This window comes from Brachionichthys hirsutus, chromosome 21, assembly GCF_040956055.1.
Source record: "Brachionichthys hirsutus isolate HB-005 chromosome 21, CSIRO-AGI_Bhir_v1, whole genome shotgun sequence".
In the NCBI taxonomy this organism is placed as follows: domain Eukaryota; kingdom Metazoa; phylum Chordata; class Actinopteri; order Lophiiformes; family Brachionichthyidae; genus Brachionichthys; species Brachionichthys hirsutus.
In genome coordinates, this window is record NC_090917.1 from 754085 (window position 1) to 772447 (window position 18363).

Here is an 18363-nt window from a genome sequence, read left to right on the forward strand (position 1 = left end):
AATGCTTCTGGCTCCATCTAGAGGCAGACTGGAGGAAATTACATTTGGCCTTCCACACAAGATAATAATAATAACCAGTCAAGTAGCCTACAGATATTTAACAAATAAAGGAACCAAAGTACTAAAAGAATATTTAAAAAAAATTCTGATTCTTTTTTTAAATCCTTAACGGAAATTTCAGCCGCGAGGTGTCAGCAATCAACTGATCGCGAAAAACCCTTCGTGCTTCATCTTTCTTGCCGTAGTTGTAAATATTATTGTGCGGCATTCACTTACATCACGTAAAATAAAAAATTCCCAATATCAACAAAACCAGAAATATGGTGAATTCAGCCTGCGTTTGTGGTTTGTAATATATGTAAAAAAAAAAACTATCAATACGACAATTTTATACAGTTACTACCCGTCCCTTATATAATTCTATCAATTATGGTAGCGCCGTAGATAGACGAAAAAATGATGACATAGCACTTAAAATTACGATTTTACTGTTACTATTATTATCGAATGGGTCCAGTCATAACCAGTTAAAATGTATTCGTTTTCCTCCATGTTTCTTCAATCAATCAATCGCATCATCTCGTTACGTGTTTTGACAATTCTAGAAATATTCCGTCTAAATTCCCGAGTCCTTGAACGCAGCCTTCACTGTCGCTCACGTTGTTATGAACACATCGCATGTAGCTGCTAGCTGCTAGCTGCTAGCTTCGCACGTTCACAACTCGGGAGTCTAAAATGACAGCCCGTCGCTAACAGATGAGGACAGAGCATCTATCGATTTAGTGCTGCCGTGAATTATACGCCAAAATGGTGAAGGAGCAGTTCAGAGAGACGGATGTGGCCAAGAAAATGTGAGTTGCGAAAGTGACGCTGTTAGCTAGCTAGCTAGTAGCAATATAGCATTAGTGCGTAATTATTATTCTTATCAAAGGTGAGATAGGGAATTTAGCGCGACCGTTAGCTTTCTAGCTTATGCGCAGAAAGAAAGGAAATATTCTTTAAATATAATGTGGCGGTTGAGTTTATCTTTTATACAGTAGCAGTAGCCATAAGTACGGCGCGGGCAACATTAGCTTAAACTGTCTTTGTTTATCTCCCGTTGTCGTTAAGCTGATAGAAGCTGCGTCCCGGTAGGAATATTGATTACTTACCCCCACGGCTGTGACGTCAGACCGTAGCACGCTGTGAGCGTTTCATCTTGACGTGATGAACTCCGATTTTTGTCATCCGCGTGAGAAGGGGATGTTCGATGTGTTCACCGCGACATCCTGACCACCAAACACAATATAGATGGCTTGATAATTAGTCGTATCAATAACCGATCATGTTCCGAACTAAACCAAACGAGCTGCTTATGGAGAACTTATAGCCCCCCCCCCCCCCTCTCCACCACCCGAGGGGGGGTATTTATTGCTTTAGTTGTGTTCAATACTCAAACCTTTCTGTCAGACTTCACGCTCGCTTCTCTCGTTTATTTAGAAGCCACATCTGCTTTGGGATGAAATCTGCCGAGCAGATGCGTCAGCAGGCCCACATCCAGGTGGTCAGTAAGAACCTGTACAGCCAGGACACCAAACGCACGCCGCTGTGCCACGGCGTGTTGGACCACCGCATGGTAATGAGCGCGCACGCACGCGCACGTTAACTCGATAAGGGCAGGAGTAGCAGCCGGACGTCCTAAAGCGCTCTCGCGTTTCCTGCAGGGCACCAGCGAGAAGGACAGGCCCTGTCTGACCTGCGGGAAGAACCTGGCGGACTGTCTGGGACACTACGGCTACTTGGACCTGGAGCTGCCGTGTTTCCACGTCGGTTACTTCAAAGCCATCATCGGGATTTTACAGGCAGGTTTGCAGCGGAATGCGTCAGAAAGCTCATGTTGACATGCAGACATGTCACATGGCGTTAAAAGGGGGTAGGAGAATAGGACGTGCAGTAAATGCGCTTGTCCTCCAGGTGTCGCCACAGGATCAAAGTACATAAACGGATCCCTGGAAGTTCAGCCTGATGTGGCCTTCCAGCGATCTAATGTGGGACCTTCTGCCCCCCAGATGACCTGTAAGACCTGCTCCAGCATCATGCTGACCAAAGAGGAGAAGCTGCAGTTCATGGATCATTTGAAAAATCCCAACCTGCCCTACCTCCAGAAACGGGGGCTGAAGAAGAAGATCTCCGACACCGCAAAAAAAGCGTCTGCCCGAACTGTTCCTCGTTCAACGGTGAGGAAGACATTTTGTTTCTTTTATCTCCTCCTGCCAAACGTCTGGATGCCAAATATTTACATTTCTCTTTCATGCCTCAGGGACGGTGAAGAAATGCGGCTTGCTGAAGATCATCCATGAGAAGTATAAAAGCACCAAGAAGGCGGTGGAGCCGTTTGTGTCGGAGTTCATGCAGTCCTTCGACACCGCCATCGAGCACAACAAGCTGATGGAGCCTCTGCTGTCCAGAGCTCAGGTGAGCCTCCGACCCGAGGAGCGGTAGCAGAAGCACCGTATGTACCTGCACCTTACGTCCCCTCTCTGCGTCCCTCCCTCCCCAGGAGAACCTGAACCCTCTGGTGGTGCAGAACATGTTCAGAAGGATCCCCCAGGAAGACATTCCCCTGCTGCTGATGAACCCGGAAACGGGTAAACCCGCAGACCTCATCCTCACCCGCCTCCTGGTGCCTCCTCTCTGCATCCGGCCCTCCGTCGTCAGCGACCTGAAGTCGGGCACCAACGAGGACGACCTCACCATGAAGCTCACCGAGATAATATTCCTCAACGACGTCATCAAAAAGGTCGGCGCCGCGCCCGCGTCTGCGGCAGGGCGCCCGGGACGGCCCGGGACGGCCTGGGTCTCCGTCTGAGAAGCCGTTTTCCCTTCCAGCATCGAATGACGGGGGCGAAGACGCAGATGATCATGGAGGACTGGGACTTCCTCCAGCTGCAGTGTGCGCTCTACATCAACAGCGAGCTCTCCGGCATCCCGCTCAACATGGCGCCCAAGAAGTGGACCAGAGGCTTCGTGCAGCGGCTGAAGGGGAAACAGGGTATCGAGTTACATTCCGGCTATGTGGAGCGTCTGTTTTAAACGAGTTCCTGCTCCAGAGAATAACTGTTAAAAATTCAGGTCGCTTCAGAGGAAACCTCTCCGGAAAAAGAGTCGACTTCTCCGGTAGAACCGTCATTTCTCCCGACCCGAACTTGAGGATCGACGAGGTTGCTGTCCCGGTGCACGTAGCCAAAATCCTGACCTACCCGGCGAGGGTGCGCTTCATTTCGTGATCAGAATCAACGGCGCGATCGATGTCTTCACGACTGTTTCTAAATGCGTTAAAGGTGAACAAAGCCAACCTGGAGCTGATGCGGAAGCTGGTCCGAAACGGGCCCGAAGTTCACCCCGGAGCCAACTTCATCCAGAACCGCCACACGCAGATGAAAAGGTGAGGCCGCCGTGCCCCCCCCCCCCCCCCCCCCCGGCGCCTCGACTGACTCCCTTTGTTCCGTCAGGTTTCTGAAATACGGAAACCGCGACAAGATCGCTCAGGAGCTGCGGTTCGGGGACGTGGTGGAGAGACACCTGATGGACGGGGACATCGTCCTCTTCAACCGGCAGCCGTCTCTGCACAAGCTCAGCATAATGGCCCACATCGTGCGTTGAATGAGCGCTGACCCCCCCCGTCCCCCGTCCCCCGTCCCCCCCCGGCGGACTGAATGTCTCTGCTTTTCTCCGGCAGGCCAGAGTCAAACCTCACCGGACGTTTCGGTTCAACGAGTGCGTTTGCACGCCGTACAACGCCGACTTCGACGGCGACGAGATGAACCTTCACCTCCCTCAGACCGAGGAAGCCAAAGCCGAGGCCCTGGTCCTGATGGGGGTAGGTACCGGGGGAGGGTGCGGCCTGCGCGGCACGCACACGCACACACACACACACCGACCAGCGGCGACGACCGCGTCAGGAACTGATTGGACGCCTTTCCTTTCAGACCAAAGCGAATCTCGTCACCCCGAGAAACGGTGAACCTCTGATTGCTGCTATTCAGGACTTCCTCACCGGTGGGTGTGTCTTAGAGTAAAGCTCCGCCTGTAACGGCGGTGCAGCACCTCAACCATCTCTGCTGCTCCTCCCAGGAGCCTACCTGCTGACGCTGAAGGACACCTTCTTCGACAGAACCAAAGCCTGTCAGATAGTGGCTTCGATCCTTGTGGGCAAAGACGAGAGGATCAGGGTGTCCCTCCCCCGCCCGGCGGTCATGAAGGTAAGAGATCCTGCTGCTAACGCCCTGCTGCTGCTGACGCCCTGCTGCTAACGCCCTGCTGCTAACGCCCTGCTGCTGCTAACGCCCTGCTGCTGCTAACGCCCTGCTGCTGCTAACGCCCTGCTGCTGCTAACGCCCTGCTGCTGCTAACGCCCTGCTGCGTCTCCATCAGCCCATGGCTCTCTGGACGGGCAAACAGATCTTCAGCATCATCCTGAAGCCAAGCAAAGAATGTCCAGTGAAGGCCAACCTGAGGACCAGGGGCAAGCAGTACTGTGGCAAAGGAGAGGACCTCTGCCACAACGACTCCTGTGAGTTCTGAATAAAATGCGTAATCAGATCATCCACACAGACAACCTGATGATGTCACTTCCTGTCTCGTCCCTAGTCGTCGTGATCCACAACAGCGAGCTGATGTGTGGCAGCATGGATAAGGGCACCTTGGGATCCGGCTCCAAGAACAACATCTTCTACATCCTGCTGAGAGACTGGGGGCAGCTGGAGGCGGCAAACGCCATGTCCCGCCTGGCGAGACTCGCCCCCGTCTACCTCTGTAGGGGGGCCTCCAGCAGCCTCAACAAAATCAAAGCTTTTGATGCGACGAGGTGATCGGCAGCGGCGTTGATTCCGTCTCTCTTTAACCTTCAGCCAACCGCGGCTTCTCTATCGGGATCGGCGACGTGACGCCGGGCCAGGGTCTCCTGAAGGCCAAACACGAGCTGCTGGATGACGGCTACGGCAAGTGTGACGAGTATATCGAAGCTCTGCAGACGGGCAAGTTGCAGCAGCAGCCCGGCTGCTCGGCGGAGGAGACTCTGGAGGTGGGTGTGGCAGCGAGCCCCGCCCCTGAACCCAGCTAACCCCCCCCGTTAGCGTTACCATCCTGTCCACGTGTCCCCGACAGGCCCTCATCCTGAAGGAGCTGTCCGTCATCAGGGACCGGGCCGGCAGCGCCTGCCTCAGGGAGCTGGACAAGAGCAACAGCCCCCTGATCATGGCGCTCTGCGGCTCCAAAGGTGAGGAGGCGCAGAGCGAGAGTCCCAGCATCAGCTCTCTGCGCCGCGTTTACATCCTCCTGCTTCTGGTCCCGCCTCACCTTCTCATTGGTCGGCTCTCTTTGTCCAGGATCCTTCATTAATATCTCCCAGATGATCGCCTGCGTGGGCCAGCAGGCCATCAGCGGCTCCCGGGTGCCCAACGGCTTTGAGAATCGATCCCTCCCTCATTTTGAGAAACACTCCAAGGTAAGGAGCGAGTTGTCCTTGATTTGAATATTAATATTAATATTAATTTGTCCCGCTCGGCCGCTGCGTTTCAGCTTCCGGCCGCTAAAGGCTTCGTGGCCGACAGCTTTTACTCCGGCCTGACCCCCACAGAGTTCTTCTTCCACACCATGGCCGGGCGGGAGGGTCTGGTGGACACTGCTGTGAAAACGGCAGAAACGGGATACATGCAGGTAAACGGCCCCCGTTGCCGTGCCGACGGGTCGTGAATCTGGCTGCGGGATAAGACGATCCGTTCATGTCGCGACAGAGGCGTCTGGTCAAGTCCCTGGAGGATCTGTGCTCCCAGTACGACCTGACGGTGCGCAACTCCACCGGCGACATCATCCAGTTCATCTACGGCGGCGACTGCCTGGACCCCGCCGCCATGGAGGGGAAGGATGAGCCGCTGGAGTTCAAGAGGGTTCTGGACAACATCCGGGTGAGTTCTAGCCACAAGCGGGGCTTTTAAATCCTCCGAGCCGACGCTAGCTCAACTCCGTTTCTCCTTCGGATCGGTTGGTGTTGTCCATGTCTGCAGCGGCGCTAACCGCCCGACTCCTCCCCTTCCTCCAGGCGGTCCATACGTGTCCGGATGAGCCCGCCCTCAGTCAGAACGAGCTGGTCCTCGCCGCGGACGCCATCATGAAGCGAACGGACTTCCTGTGCTGCCGAGACAGTTTCTTAGAGGTGACGTCATCACTCTCAGAACCATTCGGATCAAAGAGTTTTACCGTGATCTTAAAAGCTGTTAAAATACATTTCTGCCCGCATCTAAATGTGCGACAATTTCCAGAGTTCTGAGAAGTTTCTTTGACGTTAAAGTTCAACCGAGAGATGCTAGAAAACATCAATGACCCGTTTGATCTGGCTCTTAGCAGGTAGCTTCCTGCTAACAGTCCATCTCAACTCTCTTATTACTCACTTTATATTCTGTGACGTCCCGACGCTTCCTGCCGTCGTGGAGCGATGCTGCTGCAGTAACGCGATGACATCACACACCTGTGGGTGTAGAGCGTCGTTAGTGCGTCATAGCGAGGGAACAATAAACAGTCGTCTTTAGACTTCAGTCTTCCTGCACCTCGGACACACCGTTTTTCCGTATCTACCCAACAAGCAGGACTGAGATCGAACACATTCTTCATAAACGCTGTAAATAAGTTCCGGCGGTAACGCGTCACCCTTTCCTCCCTTTGTGAAGGAGCTAACCGACACCGGCTCAGAGTACCTGGAGGTATGGCGCCAGCATGCCGGTTGTGGTTGAGCTAATCCGGTGTGTGTCGGCGACGGCGCTCGCTTTTAAGGTCTTAACCTCGGCATCCCGCTGTGATTCTGACGTCTCGCTGCCGTTTTAAACGCGCCCCCTGGGGGCGCTTTCTCTTGACCCCGGTTCCACGGGGAGCGGCGAAAGCAGCATGAGACGCTCATCGTGCCAAACGTCCGACGGTTGTTTAATCCTCCTCGCCTTTCTCCAGGAGATAAAGAAGTTCACGAAGGGCTTCTCCGAGAGGATCAAGAAGACGAGGGACAAGTACGGCATCAACGACAACGGCACCACCGAGGTAGGTGGGGAGGGGGGTCAGCAGGCGGCACCGGCCCCCAGCGGCGCATCTGGAGCTCTGATCGCTCGTCTCTCTGCCTCGCTTTGCAGCCGAAGGTTCTGTATCAGCTGGACCGCATAACTCCGACCCAGCTGGAGGAGTTCCTCGGGACCTGCAGGGACAAGTACATGAGGTAGAGGACGGGTCCAGTCTGTAAACGCAAACGAAAGGATGAAGGTCACATGTTCCCTCTCCGTCCTGATGCCCGTTTCAGACAGAAGGTCGTTTGTTTGGCGTTAGCTGTTCGTTAGCTGCTTCTAATTAGCGCCCTCCTCACCCAGAGCTCAGATGGAGCCGGGTTCGGCGGTCGGAGCCCTTTGCGCCCAGAGCATCGGCGAGCCCGGCACTCAGATGACCCTGAAAACCTTCCACTTCGCCGGCGTGGCGTCCATGAACATCACCCTGGGGGTGCCTCGCATTAAGGAGATCATCAACGCCTCCAAGAACATCAGGTAATCCAGATTTCAGCCTCACTTAAACGGTGACATCTCTGATGGGAAGCTCAGGGGGGTTTCCATGGTAATGAATTTGAAGAACAAATTTTACCCCGCCCTCCTCCCCCCCCCCCCCTCCTCCTTCCCCCCCCTCCTCCTCCTCCTCCTCTCAGCACCCCGATCATCACTGCTCACCTGGACGTGGAAGACGACGCCGACTACTCCAGGCTGGTGAAGGGAAGGATCGAGAAAACGCTCCTAGGAGAGGTAGTGCACGCCTGCAGCCTCTAGGACTCCTCATCAGCCGCGTTCAAGCGGCGCGGGACTAAAGCCACGCCCTCTCGTCCTCTGCAGATCTCCGAGTACATAGAAGAGGTTTTCCTCCCGGACGACTGTTTCATCCTGGTGAAACTGTCGCTGGAGAGGATACGGCTGTTGAGACTGGAGGTGAGGACGTTTCTAACTCGACCTAAGTGGGGGGGGGGGGGGGACACAACCGCTTGAATCCTCGCTGCGTTTCAGGTGAATGCAGAAACGGTGCGCTACTCCATCTGCATGTCGAAGCTTCGGGTGAAGCCAGGAGACATCGCGGTGCACGGCGAGGCGGTGGTTTGCGTCTCGCCGCGAGAAAACAGCAAGAGCTCCATGTACTACGTGCTGCAGTCGCTGAAGGAGGAGCTTCCCAAGGTGGTGGTTCAGGGCATTCCCGAGGTCGCCCGCGCCGTCATCCACATCGACGAGCAGAGCAGCAAGAACAAGTACAAGCTGCTGGTGGAGGGAGACAACCTGAGGAGCGTCATGGCAACGCACGGCGTGAACGGAAGCAGGACGACGTCCAACAACACGTATGAGGTGGGAGGTCGGGGCCCGGTGGCGCCGGCGTTACGGACGGCGGGCACGTCGGTCCAAATGTAAAATGCGCCCTACAGGTGGAGAAGACGCTCGGCATCGAGGCGGCCCGGTCCACCATCATCAACGAGATCCAGTACACCATGGTGAACCACGGGATGAGCATCGACCGGCGCCACGTCATGCTGCTGGCGGACCTCATGGCCTACAAGGTACGCTTCTCCTCGCCGTGCTGAGAGGTCAGGGGTCGTCTCATCGCTGTGGTTCCCTCCCGTCTCCATGCAGGGGGAGATTCTGGGAATCACCAGGTTCGGTTTGGCCAAAATGAAGGAGAGCGTCCTCATGCTGGCGTCCTTCGAGAGGACGGCCGATCACCTCTTCGACGCCGCCTACTTCGGACAGAAAGACTCCGTCTGCGGTAAGCGGCGCGTCTGGAATCAAACTGTTCTTCGATTTGATTGGTCGTCAACGTTCCCGGCCTTCCCGTTGCAGGCGTGTCCGAGTGCATCATCATGGGGATCCCGATGAATATCGGAACAGGCCTGTTTAAGCTCCTGCACAAAGCCGACAAGGACCCCTGCCCGGTGAAAAGGCCGCTCCTCTTTGACTCCGCAGACTTCCACGTCCCTCTGATCACGTAGCGCCGGCGAGCCGCAGCGCGTCCGGAGGTCCTTCCCAGCTCGCCGTCGACGCGGGACGGTTATCTTCGGGCGGAGCCAACAGAGAACAGGAGCTTCCTCTTTATCGGGCCCACAGAGACCAGAGAAGGCCGAGTTTAGTTTTACGACGGGTGTGTTTGCATGTCAGCGATGGAGGTTTATTTATTTTACTTCAGTCATTCTAAGCCGTGACGTAAAACAGAAACGTTTGTTTTTCCCTCGGTTACTGAGATCTCGGTAGAATAAACTCTGACGAACCTCTCGGTGCCGCGTTTGCTGCTTCGATTCGCAGGAATAGATTTTTATTCACGCTGGAAAGCCACCGAACAGAACAGCGGCTCAACGATTCAATCCATCCTGTACAAAACATCTTCATGTGAAGTATGATGAAATAAAAAACCCAGAAATCTTCTCTGAACAAGTTTATTTTCCTCTGGTACCCTTCAGAACGTCTCGGTGCGTGATTCGTGTTATTCAATGCGAACAATAACGCTTTAGAATCAACTTGAAAAGAGCCGTGAACTGGCGTCAGGCTGTCTCTGCAGAACAACGTTCACACAGCAACTACACAAATACTACACAAATATCACACAAACTACACAAATACTACACAAATATCACACAAACTACACAAATACTACACAAATATCACACAAACTACACAAATATTACACAGCAACTACACAAATATCACACAGCAACTACACAAATATTACACAAATATCACACAAACTACACAAATATCACACAGCAACTACACAAATACTACACAAATATCACACAAACTACACAAATATCACACAGCAACTACACAAATATCACACAGCAACTACACAAATACTACACAAATATCACACAAACTACACAAATATCACACAAACTACACAAATATTACACAGCAACTACACAAATACTACACAAATATCACACAGCAACTACACAAATATCACACAAACTACACAAATATCACACAGCAACTACACAAATATTACACAAACTACACAAATATTACACAGAAACTACACAAATATCACACAGAAACTACACAAATATCACACAGCAACTACAAATTACACTGGATCAGTACCAGAAGGTTCTAGATTGTTCTTGGTGTCTTTACACACCAACCATGAAAAGTGGAAGTGAATCAGAGTTGATTCCATAAATGGGTTTTAACGACCCCAAACACTTGTATGAAATATCTGTGCCAGTCTTTGATCCAAACAACAAACAGATGCTGCAGGGCAGCCATGTCAGAAACGCTCTAAACCCGGAAGCGTTCAGAGCGAGCACGCGCAGCAGCGCAACCATGGTAACCCGTGAGGCGACGTTTTTTTTTTTTCAGCACACGATAAAACATTTTTGCCACAAAAATAAACTTTATCCACTCTGCTCTTCTGCAGGAGCCGGAGCAGCGCTCCAAATCTCATTGTGCAGCTACACAATGACAATAAAGGCTTTCTATTCTATTCTAATCAGGGGTAGTGTCCGTACGCGCACACACACGCACACACGGCGCGGTGTTTTGAATCATGAAAGCTTTATTTTACACTTCTCCCTCGTTGCATTCTTGTAACACCGAATATCTTACAGCTCTGAGCTAATAGAGCCGCCGCTAGCTAGCAAGCTACTACATGTACCGGTAGCTTAGCCACACACAGCTAGCCGAGCAGAGAGAACAAATAACATTAAAATACTCACAATGGCTGCCTCGCCTCTCCCAGGAAGATGTCGGGGCTCCGTCTTTTAGATAAAGTTTCATTATCCGAGGTTCTTAGAGCAGTCTGGCTCGACGTGTTTAGCACGCTGAAACATTGCTGCTAACATTAGCACCAAAAATAAACTTTATCCACAAAAATAAACTTTATCCACTCTGTCCTTCTGTCCCCTGAAGCTGGCGTGGACCCGCAGAGCGCAGACACAGGGACGCACGCACGCACGTGCACGCACATCTCGTGCACGTTTCATCCAGACGTGATTACAGATGGTTTATTTCGCTGTTTGGGTTGATAATGACCCAAAAACACCATAATAGTGTAGAAACGTGAGTTTTTCATAATATTGGACCTTTAATGTTAAAATGTAACATTTCTTCCTGACCTCATTCTGGATCAGAACCAGAAGACATGTTTCATGATGGTTCGTATCGGACCCCTTACCATCATGTTCCTCCTCTTTGGGTCTGACCTCTGAGGAGGTGCCTGCTCCTCTTTGGGTGTGACCTCTGAGGAGGTGACTGCTCCTCTTTGGGTCTAACCTCTGAGGAGGTGACTGCTCCTCTTTGGGTGTGACCTCTGAGGAGGTGACTGCTCTTCTTTGGGTCCGACCTCTGAGGAGGTGACTGCTCCTCTTTGGGTCTGACCTCTGAGGAGGTGACTGCTCTTCTTTGGGTCCGACCTCTGAGGAGGTGACTGCTCCTCTTTGGGTCTGACCTCTGAGGAGGTGACTGCTCTTCTTTGGGTCTGACCTCTGAGGAGGTGACTGCTCCTCTTTGGGTGTGACCTCTGAGGAGGTGACTGCTCCTCTTTGGGTGTGACCTCTGAGGAGGTGACTGCTCCTCTTTGGGTCTGACCTCTGAGGAGGTGACTGCTCCTCTTTGGGTGTGACCTCTGAGGAGGTGACTGCTCCTCTTTGGGTGTGACCTCTGAGGAGGTGACTGCTCCTCCTTGAACACCTCCTCGGAGCGGTGTCTATATCTTCCCGCTGTTCCAGGCTGCCATTGTTCGTCGCTCTGTTCAGGTTTCTTAGCAACAAAAGGGAACACAGGACATGAAGTGGAAGCTGGAGGCTGTTCCTGCAGGTAAAGTGGCTTCTTTAAAGTGTGTTTTGCTAAATTGCGAGTTACTCAAGTTAAATTTATTAGCCCAGTTTTAGTCTCAGTGAAATTTGGACTCTTGGAGGACATTTCCGGTTTGGTTGTTTTGGACTTCCTTGACATCAGGAACGCGAGAGACTTCCTTTCTTTCTGCTCCTTCAGATTCAAACAAAGCCTTCGGGGGTTTTGATAATTCCACATGTTCACGGCACAGAGCCCGGCGTCCCGGGGCTTGACCGGGGCGACGGGCCGCAGCTCTTTTAGCGAGGACGCGCTCAGCACCGACTTCCCCAACAAGCCTCCGACCAGCAGCGCTCGCTTTGGGTCCCTGAGCCATCACTCCTTCTTCTCCAGGCACAACCCTCACCCACATCGGGTGAGACACATCCAGGGTGAGGGAAATGTTCTGGTTGTGTTCCTGAAGTGGTTCCTGAAGCGACTGGTGGGTCCTGTGCCTCTTTCTCCCCCCACACAGGACTCAACGGCAGGCCCGTCTGCTCGGTGAGAGATGATTGGTACGTTACTTCATCCTTATTCCCTCATCCTCTCCTCAAGAGCCACGTCTTCCGGACGGCGAGCAATCCCTCCTTCGCCTTCCCGCCGGCTCAGAGAGGCGACGGCGGCAACAAAGGCAAATCCGGTGGGTTTCGGGCAGCAGCTGAAACATTCCCATTAAGATTCAGAATAACGGCGGGTTCTTCTCGCTCGTCATTCCACAGCGCTCTTCTCCGAGGCCTGGCGGGATGAGCTGAAAGAGCTCGCTGCAAAAGTCCGTTTGTCTCCTCCAGCAAAAAAAGAGGTAAATGCGTAGCGGTCCAGGCGGATCAGAACCCCAGCAGACGAGTCCGGGGGATGGGATGCGTTAGGGTGTCGGGTTACGGCCGTCCCTCTTCTTACGGAAGCTGAATCGGGTTTTGTCCTTCTGTTCGGCTTCACTTTGCAAACTGAACGAATTTCAGCGTTTTCTAAACGATCCCTGTAAGCGCCATGGCAACGCTGTAGTGTGCATGCCAGGCCAGTAGACGGTGCTGTCAGCTTCCAAAATCCAGCCCACAGAGGAAGATCAAAGCAGAGATTCTTTAACCAGGCTAACCGAAATAATTCTTGTTCCAGGAGGAACCCGAGGAAGAATTTGTCCGCAGAAAGACTCAATATTCAGCTGAAACCGGGAGAATTGTCCCTCCGTCCTCCAAGTCCTACCAGCGCAGATCCCAGCGGCTGCCGGCTCCTCAGGCCTTCCACGACCAGGAGCTGATGGTGAGAAGCTCCTCCACGTAAAACGTCCTCCGGCGAACAATGGCGGCGACGGCTCGGTTTGTTCTCCCGGCAGGTCCTGGAGCTTCTCTGTCAGATCCTGCAGACGGACTCTCTGTCCACCGTCCAGCAGTGGCTCCTGCTCGCATGCCAAAGAGGTAACCCCGTCCACTATGGCAGGGCGCCGCCATAGTGGGATGTTCCTGCAGCTCTGACCCGTTTCCCTCCGTCCACAGAGAAAGACATGGTGATGGAGATGATCAAACGAGCTCTGGAGGGCGTCGACCTCTCCGGCCATCATCATCACCATCATCACCATCAGAAGCTCCACCCCCTCCAGGCTCTTCATCCGGGTGCAGCTGCACCCGACCAGCGGTGGAGGAGGCCGCAGAGAAGCAGGTCAGGCTGGCGTCCTTTTATTTTTCAGCCGGTTCTTCTGTTCGTGATGTTTTTATGGTTTTCATTTAACATCTTCTGTTTTCATTCGTAGCTCGATGGGAGGGAATCGAGCTTCCAGCGCCGGCCAACCAGGTATCCCCACAGAAATAACTTATTTTCAGGATTAAATATTTGTTTTATGTCAAGATTTAGGGATTATTTCCTTTAAGTTTAACACGTCTTTCCATGAAGTTCTGTTCAAACTATAATGATACACTAAAGGCCTGGAATCAGAACCAGAACCAGAGCCCAGGTCACGGTGGAGGGCGAGAGGCAGAGCACACCCTGGACAAGCCGCCAGTTCATCACAGGGCACAGGGAAATGATTGAAACGATTTTTTCCTTCAGTACATTTCTTTGCTACTTATCTCTTTAGACCTTTTTTTCTGCACTCAGTAATTTTTCTGTATTTTATGGTTGACCTGCTGCGTTTAATCCGGTGAAGAGCGCCCTATACGCATAAAAGCCTTTTGGATCCAGTAGAAAGATTAAAAATCAATGTTAGACGACCTCGACGTTGGTTGCCAGCTTTCTGAGAGGTTGCCAGGTTGGGTCTGTGAGGCAGAACTGCAGTAAAGCCATTCGTTTGCAGAGACGATCGGAGACGCAGAGGTCTTGGAAGTCCACGCGGGACCTGAGAATCACCTTCCGGATTAACTCCAGAGCTCTGAGCCCAGTTCCCAGCGATGTCCCGGTTCCCTCATTAAAGAACCGATCCGTCCACACCCGACTCTGTGGACGCTCCCTAAGCCCCAGATCAATTATGACGTGATAAATAAATAGAAGTAAATGAATGACTGGACCTGTTTTCTGTCGAGCGCTTTGACGAGGTCGGCTCAGACAGACGCAGACGCGGAACACGCCCCCGTCCACCCTTCCATCCTGAGGCCGTTTCATCTTCAGGTGGTTTTCTTCTATCGTCATAGAAACGGACCCGTTCGACTTCCAGGGCCGTCCTTAAATCCAGATACCGACCAAAAGGATTACATAATAATCCAGTTCAAGATCAAATGGATCTCTAGTCCACTTATCAAGCTCTGTGTTGTCATGGAGACCATGTTGTGGTTATCGCAGACGTGACACAGTTGTCGGCTGATCCGACTGGAGACTCGGCAAAACCTTGACGAGATAGAGCGATGAGACCGGAGGCGTCTGCGCGGAGACGCCGGATTTCTCTTTCCCAAACTCGCCGCACCTGCTAATAGAATCGCTTACGCTGCAGTTTTACAAAAGGAAAACACCAAAAGATGCGTTTGCGTTTAAACTAAAAGATATAATTATTCTCCTCAAAGTCGGCCTCGGCTGTGATCCGTCCACCTGACAGGTGCGGCACCAAGGTCCTGATTGGTCGATGTGATTACAGGGATGACGCCCAATTTAAATTTAGAAAAGACACTACAGGTGCTACGAGACTGATGACATCACAGATAGCAACAGAAGAACAGCAAACCGCTTTGATCTTTGGATTTGAAGGATTATTAACCTCGCAGACGCTCAAAGGGACGTTTTGCTCCGACGCGTCTTCTGTTGCGCGGCGCGGCGCGGCTGAGCGCGTCCGGCGCGCCTCCGGGGGCCACCGCGCTGCGTCACCAGGCCTCGCTGCGCGCTGGTCAGCAGGTGAAGTTCAGCGTTGACGTCATGAATTCTTCTCACAAGGACACCTGTTGGCGGGTCCGATAAGAGGCAGCTGTTTGCCGGCGCAGCGTTGGCAGCCGGCCAGAGAATGCCTCAGATATGACCCCCCCCCATACACACACACACACAAAGAGCTGGACCCCGTCCCGGGACGCCACCTGCTCACCTGGGAAAGGTGCCCCTCCCTTCTCCCAGCGTGCTGCGTTCAGGACACATCTGAAATTGGGAAACTCATGCAGGAAACTTTTATTAATGTTTTTCTCTCAAAATGCTACTCAACCTTTATCGATATGAAAATCATTAGATGGTTGTTTGTTTGTTTTTCTAACGCCATCCTGTCATTCTTACCTCTGCGGTCGTCGAAGCCAACCGGCCAATAGCGCAGCGACACACCTTTACTGTTAGCCAATCATCTTGCACGCTGTTTCCAGCTCATTCACGCTGCTGTTATCCGCCGCTCTTCATCGTCTCCGTCACTGCCCGCTCATCGCGGAGGCTTCGTCATCATTTTGGAAAGCCTCATCAGTCTCTGCGGAGTTGTCAGCCGCCGCCGCCACACAGAATCTACCCGAGGACTTCCTGTGAAACATTCCTCTTTACTTCACTCACAGGTGAACACATGAATCTGTGCAGAGGCCGGGTCCGCTTAACGACTATTCTTACATTAGAGGTCCTCATTATTGGCCGACACGCTATCTGTAGCTTCTTCGCTATCTCTCCGCCTCCCCTATCAGCTCCCGCCAAAGCGTGTCGGCCCGAACGAAGGACACGGAATCGTGTGAACTCGCTTCACGGCTGGAGCGAAGCATATCGGTTGTTGTTATCCGCAGCCGCTGTATCAGCCGGCTCTAATCGCTGCCGTCGTTCAGGGCCTTGACCGAAACGAACGGAGCCCCCCCCCCCCAGATTCCCCCTGATCCTCGGGAGACCTCCGATCCTTTCAGGCATCCTGCATAAATAGTCTCGCAAAAGAGGAAAGAAGCAGTTTGTTGGGTCCAGAATCATAATTGCACCGAACGTTCCTCACGGTGAACAGAAACGACTTCAGTGATGTCAGCGATGACTGATGCTGAGCCCTCATCTCATTGGTAGGTTCAAACGCAGGTGTTGCTGTAACGGCTTGTTATTTCTCTCCTCAGCCTTGACTCGTGCGTGACCAGGAACCCGAGTCTAAAGTTTAAGGACTTGACTCCCCACAAACTCAGGAAACTCTTCTTGAATGGGCGTTAACATTCGCCAGGTAAAGTTCTCCAGGCTGGAGTTTAGGACTTGAGACTGGACTTGGAATTTGTTGGTCTTGACTCGGGGATGGTACGTCCTGACTTGGGACTTCTTGGGTTCGTATATCCTGATCTTCACTCGGGACTCGTCACTCTGAGCCGCTTCAGAAAGAGCCTCTAAGAACCGAAAGCACAACAGAAACTGTTTTGCGGATCGACTCTTGCCACGTGTGACCTTCAGGACCGAATCCAGCAGCTCCTATCTTCTTCTCTGGCTCTTATCTCGGCGTGGCGTCCTTCAGAGGAGCCTTATAAAAACCGGAGGCGCTCTGGGTTCCTTCGCTGTCGCTGCCGGAGACGGACAACATGCTGCCTGCGGTCGTGAAGCTCTGCTGTGGCATCTCCTACCCACACCTGAGGAGCATGGCAGGTAAAGAGTCCCCCCCCCCCCCACCTGACGCACAACTTCCTGTTCCCGGGTTGTGACTGCTGAGCCTTCTCTTCTTTGATCCTGCAGGACTTCAATGGGCAGCCGTGGCGGTGATCGGCCAGGAGCTGACGCACCTGCAGAGACTGGGACAGAGCCGGCGCCACGCGAGGCCGCACGCCGGGTTCAGGAATAACGGTACGAAAGCGTCTCTCCTCTACTCCTCCTTCGCTTCGTCACGCCATTCCTGAAAGAATCCCTTTTTGCAGAGCGTAAAAGCGAAGCTGCGAAGCCCGTCCCGTCGAAGGAAGAGCAGCTGCTCTACGTCCACCGAGGCCAGGAAGCCATGAGGACGGCGCTCAGCATGCTGGAGGACAAAGACGGCTGGAAAGTGGAGATCACGGAGGTAAAGGGGAGGGACTTAAGGAGCCGCGCTGTCGCTGCATCCTCGTGCTCATCGGCCGCTCCGCTCTCAGAGTGGTGGGGATGTGATCTGTAGCAAAGTGATGCCAGGGGCCAGGAAGGTGTTCCGGCTGGAGGCGGTGCTGGAGGCCAGCGTGGAGGAGCTCTACGACCTGCTGTTCGTCAGGGTGGAGGAGATGCACCTGTGGAACCCGGGCGTCCGGCATAATAAGGCGAGTCGCCACACGCAAAGCCGCCCGGCTACGTTTCAGGCCGGGCAAAACGTGACGTCGGCGTGCGATTTCTGCAGATCCTGAAGCACGTAGGACCCGAAACGATCGTGACTCACGAGGTCTCAGCTGGATCGGCGGGAAACCTGATCGGCGGGAGGGACTTCCTGAGCGTCAGACACGGCTGTAAACAGAAGTCCGGCGTTTATCTCGGAGGAGTCGCCATCCAGCTCGAGTCCTTCCCGCCACAGGCCGGCTTCGTGAGGTAGGAGCATCCGTTTTCTAATGATCAGACCGCTTCCTCTGACTCTCGGTGCGTTCCCGTCCCTCCAGAGCCGAGGACGGACCGACCTGCATCGTCATCCAGGCTCTGGAGGAGGATGCGACGAAGAGTCGCTTCACGTGGCTCCTGAACATGGACGTGAAGGTAAATCCTCCTGCAGGTGTGCTTCCTGTCCACGCCCACTGAGACCACTGTTAAAGTGGGACGTCCTTCTGTCATGTGATCAACGTGCTGTCTGCAGGGCTGGCTGCCGAAGACCGTCGTCAATCAGGCTTTGCCCCGAGTGCAGCTGGACTTCACCACCAACCTCCGCCGCCGCTTCACAGCAAGCTCCGCCCTCAGGTGACCGAGTCTGCGTGGCGCCGGCGGAGATCAGCGCCAGCCCAGCGGGATGCCGGATGATAATAGGAATCACCGTGTGCCAATCAGAACTCAGCCTCCGGGTCAGAATAAAGAGCGTTCCCGTTTCTCCTCCGTCCTTTCATTCACTGTAAAAACACGAACACTCGGCTCAGACTGAACGCAGCGAGGAAGAGAGTTTGAATCACAACAGGAGCGGGACGAAGGGTCTCTCTCAAACGTGGTTTACTTTGTTCTCCATAGCATTTAAAAA

At 53.2% G+C, this 18363-nt stretch overlaps 3 protein-coding genes across 3 annotated transcripts; all 3 read left to right on the forward strand.

Moving 5' to 3' along the window:
* Positions 1 to 791: 791 nt before the first annotated feature.
* On the forward strand, positions 792 to 9458 carry polr3a (polymerase (RNA) III (DNA directed) polypeptide A). The gene is given in 32 exon segments (XM_068754333.1): positions 792 to 851; positions 1480 to 1615; positions 1704 to 1841; positions 2049 to 2172; positions 2175 to 2216; positions 2300 to 2454; positions 2540 to 2779; positions 2869 to 3031; positions 3112 to 3248; positions 3321 to 3424; positions 3492 to 3633; positions 3719 to 3859; positions 3969 to 4038; positions 4114 to 4241; positions 4414 to 4552; positions 4630 to 4794; positions 4890 to 5062; positions 5146 to 5257; positions 5367 to 5485; positions 5560 to 5697; positions 5775 to 5945; positions 6080 to 6193; positions 6705 to 6737; positions 6979 to 7065; positions 7155 to 7237; positions 7386 to 7556; positions 7712 to 7805; positions 7893 to 7985; positions 8061 to 8390; positions 8468 to 8599; positions 8673 to 8805; positions 8880 to 9458. Coding segments are annotated over 32 exon segments (4200 nt in total). The 5' UTR covers positions 792 to 807; the 3' UTR covers positions 9029 to 9458.
* A 2602-nt stretch (positions 9459 to 12060) lies between these two features.
* Positions 12061 to 15291, forward strand: tbata (thymus, brain and testes associated). The gene is made up of 7 exons (XM_068754800.1): positions 12061 to 12253; positions 12337 to 12501; positions 12581 to 12660; positions 12978 to 13118; positions 13192 to 13273; positions 13352 to 13514; positions 15210 to 15291. The coding sequence occupies exons 1-7, from the start codon at positions 12061 to 12063 to the stop codon at positions 15289 to 15291; spliced, it is 906 nt and encodes a 301-aa protein (XP_068610901.1).
* A 1483-nt stretch (positions 15292 to 16774) lies between these two features.
* star2 (steroidogenic acute regulatory protein 2) lies at positions 16775 to 18096 on the forward strand. Its single transcript, XM_068754941.1, has 7 exons — positions 16775 to 16838; positions 16926 to 17033; positions 17105 to 17241; positions 17312 to 17470; positions 17548 to 17732; positions 17801 to 17894; positions 17992 to 18096. The coding sequence occupies exons 1-7, from the start codon at positions 16775 to 16777 to the stop codon at positions 18094 to 18096; spliced, it is 852 nt and encodes a 283-aa protein (XP_068611042.1).
* Positions 18097 to 18363: the final 267 nt, after the last annotated feature.

Bases quoted from the DNA above. Each gene is read 5' to 3' on its own strand.
- star2 (XM_068754941.1), top strand. From the start codon at position 16,775: ATGCTGCCTGCGGTCGTGAAGCTCTGCTGTGGCATCTCCTACCCACAC. The intron at 17,242-17,311 runs GTAAAGGGGAGG...CTCCGCTCTCAG, and splicing joins GGAAAGTGGAGATCACGGAG to AGTGGTGGGGATGTGATCTG. The intron at 17,895-17,991 runs GTAAATCCTCCT...TGCTGTCTGCAG, and splicing joins TCCTGAACATGGACGTGAAG to GGCTGGCTGCCGAAGACCGT.
- tbata (XM_068754800.1), top strand. From the start codon at position 12,061: ATGTTCACGGCACAGAGCCCGGCGTCCCGGGGCTTGACCGGGGCGACG. The intron at 12,502-12,580 runs GTGGGTTTCGGG...GTCATTCCACAG, and splicing joins CGGCAACAAAGGCAAATCCG to CGCTCTTCTCCGAGGCCTGG. The intron at 12,661-12,977 runs GTAAATGCGTAG...TTGTTCCAGGAG, and splicing joins CTCCTCCAGCAAAAAAAGAG to GAACCCGAGGAAGAATTTGT.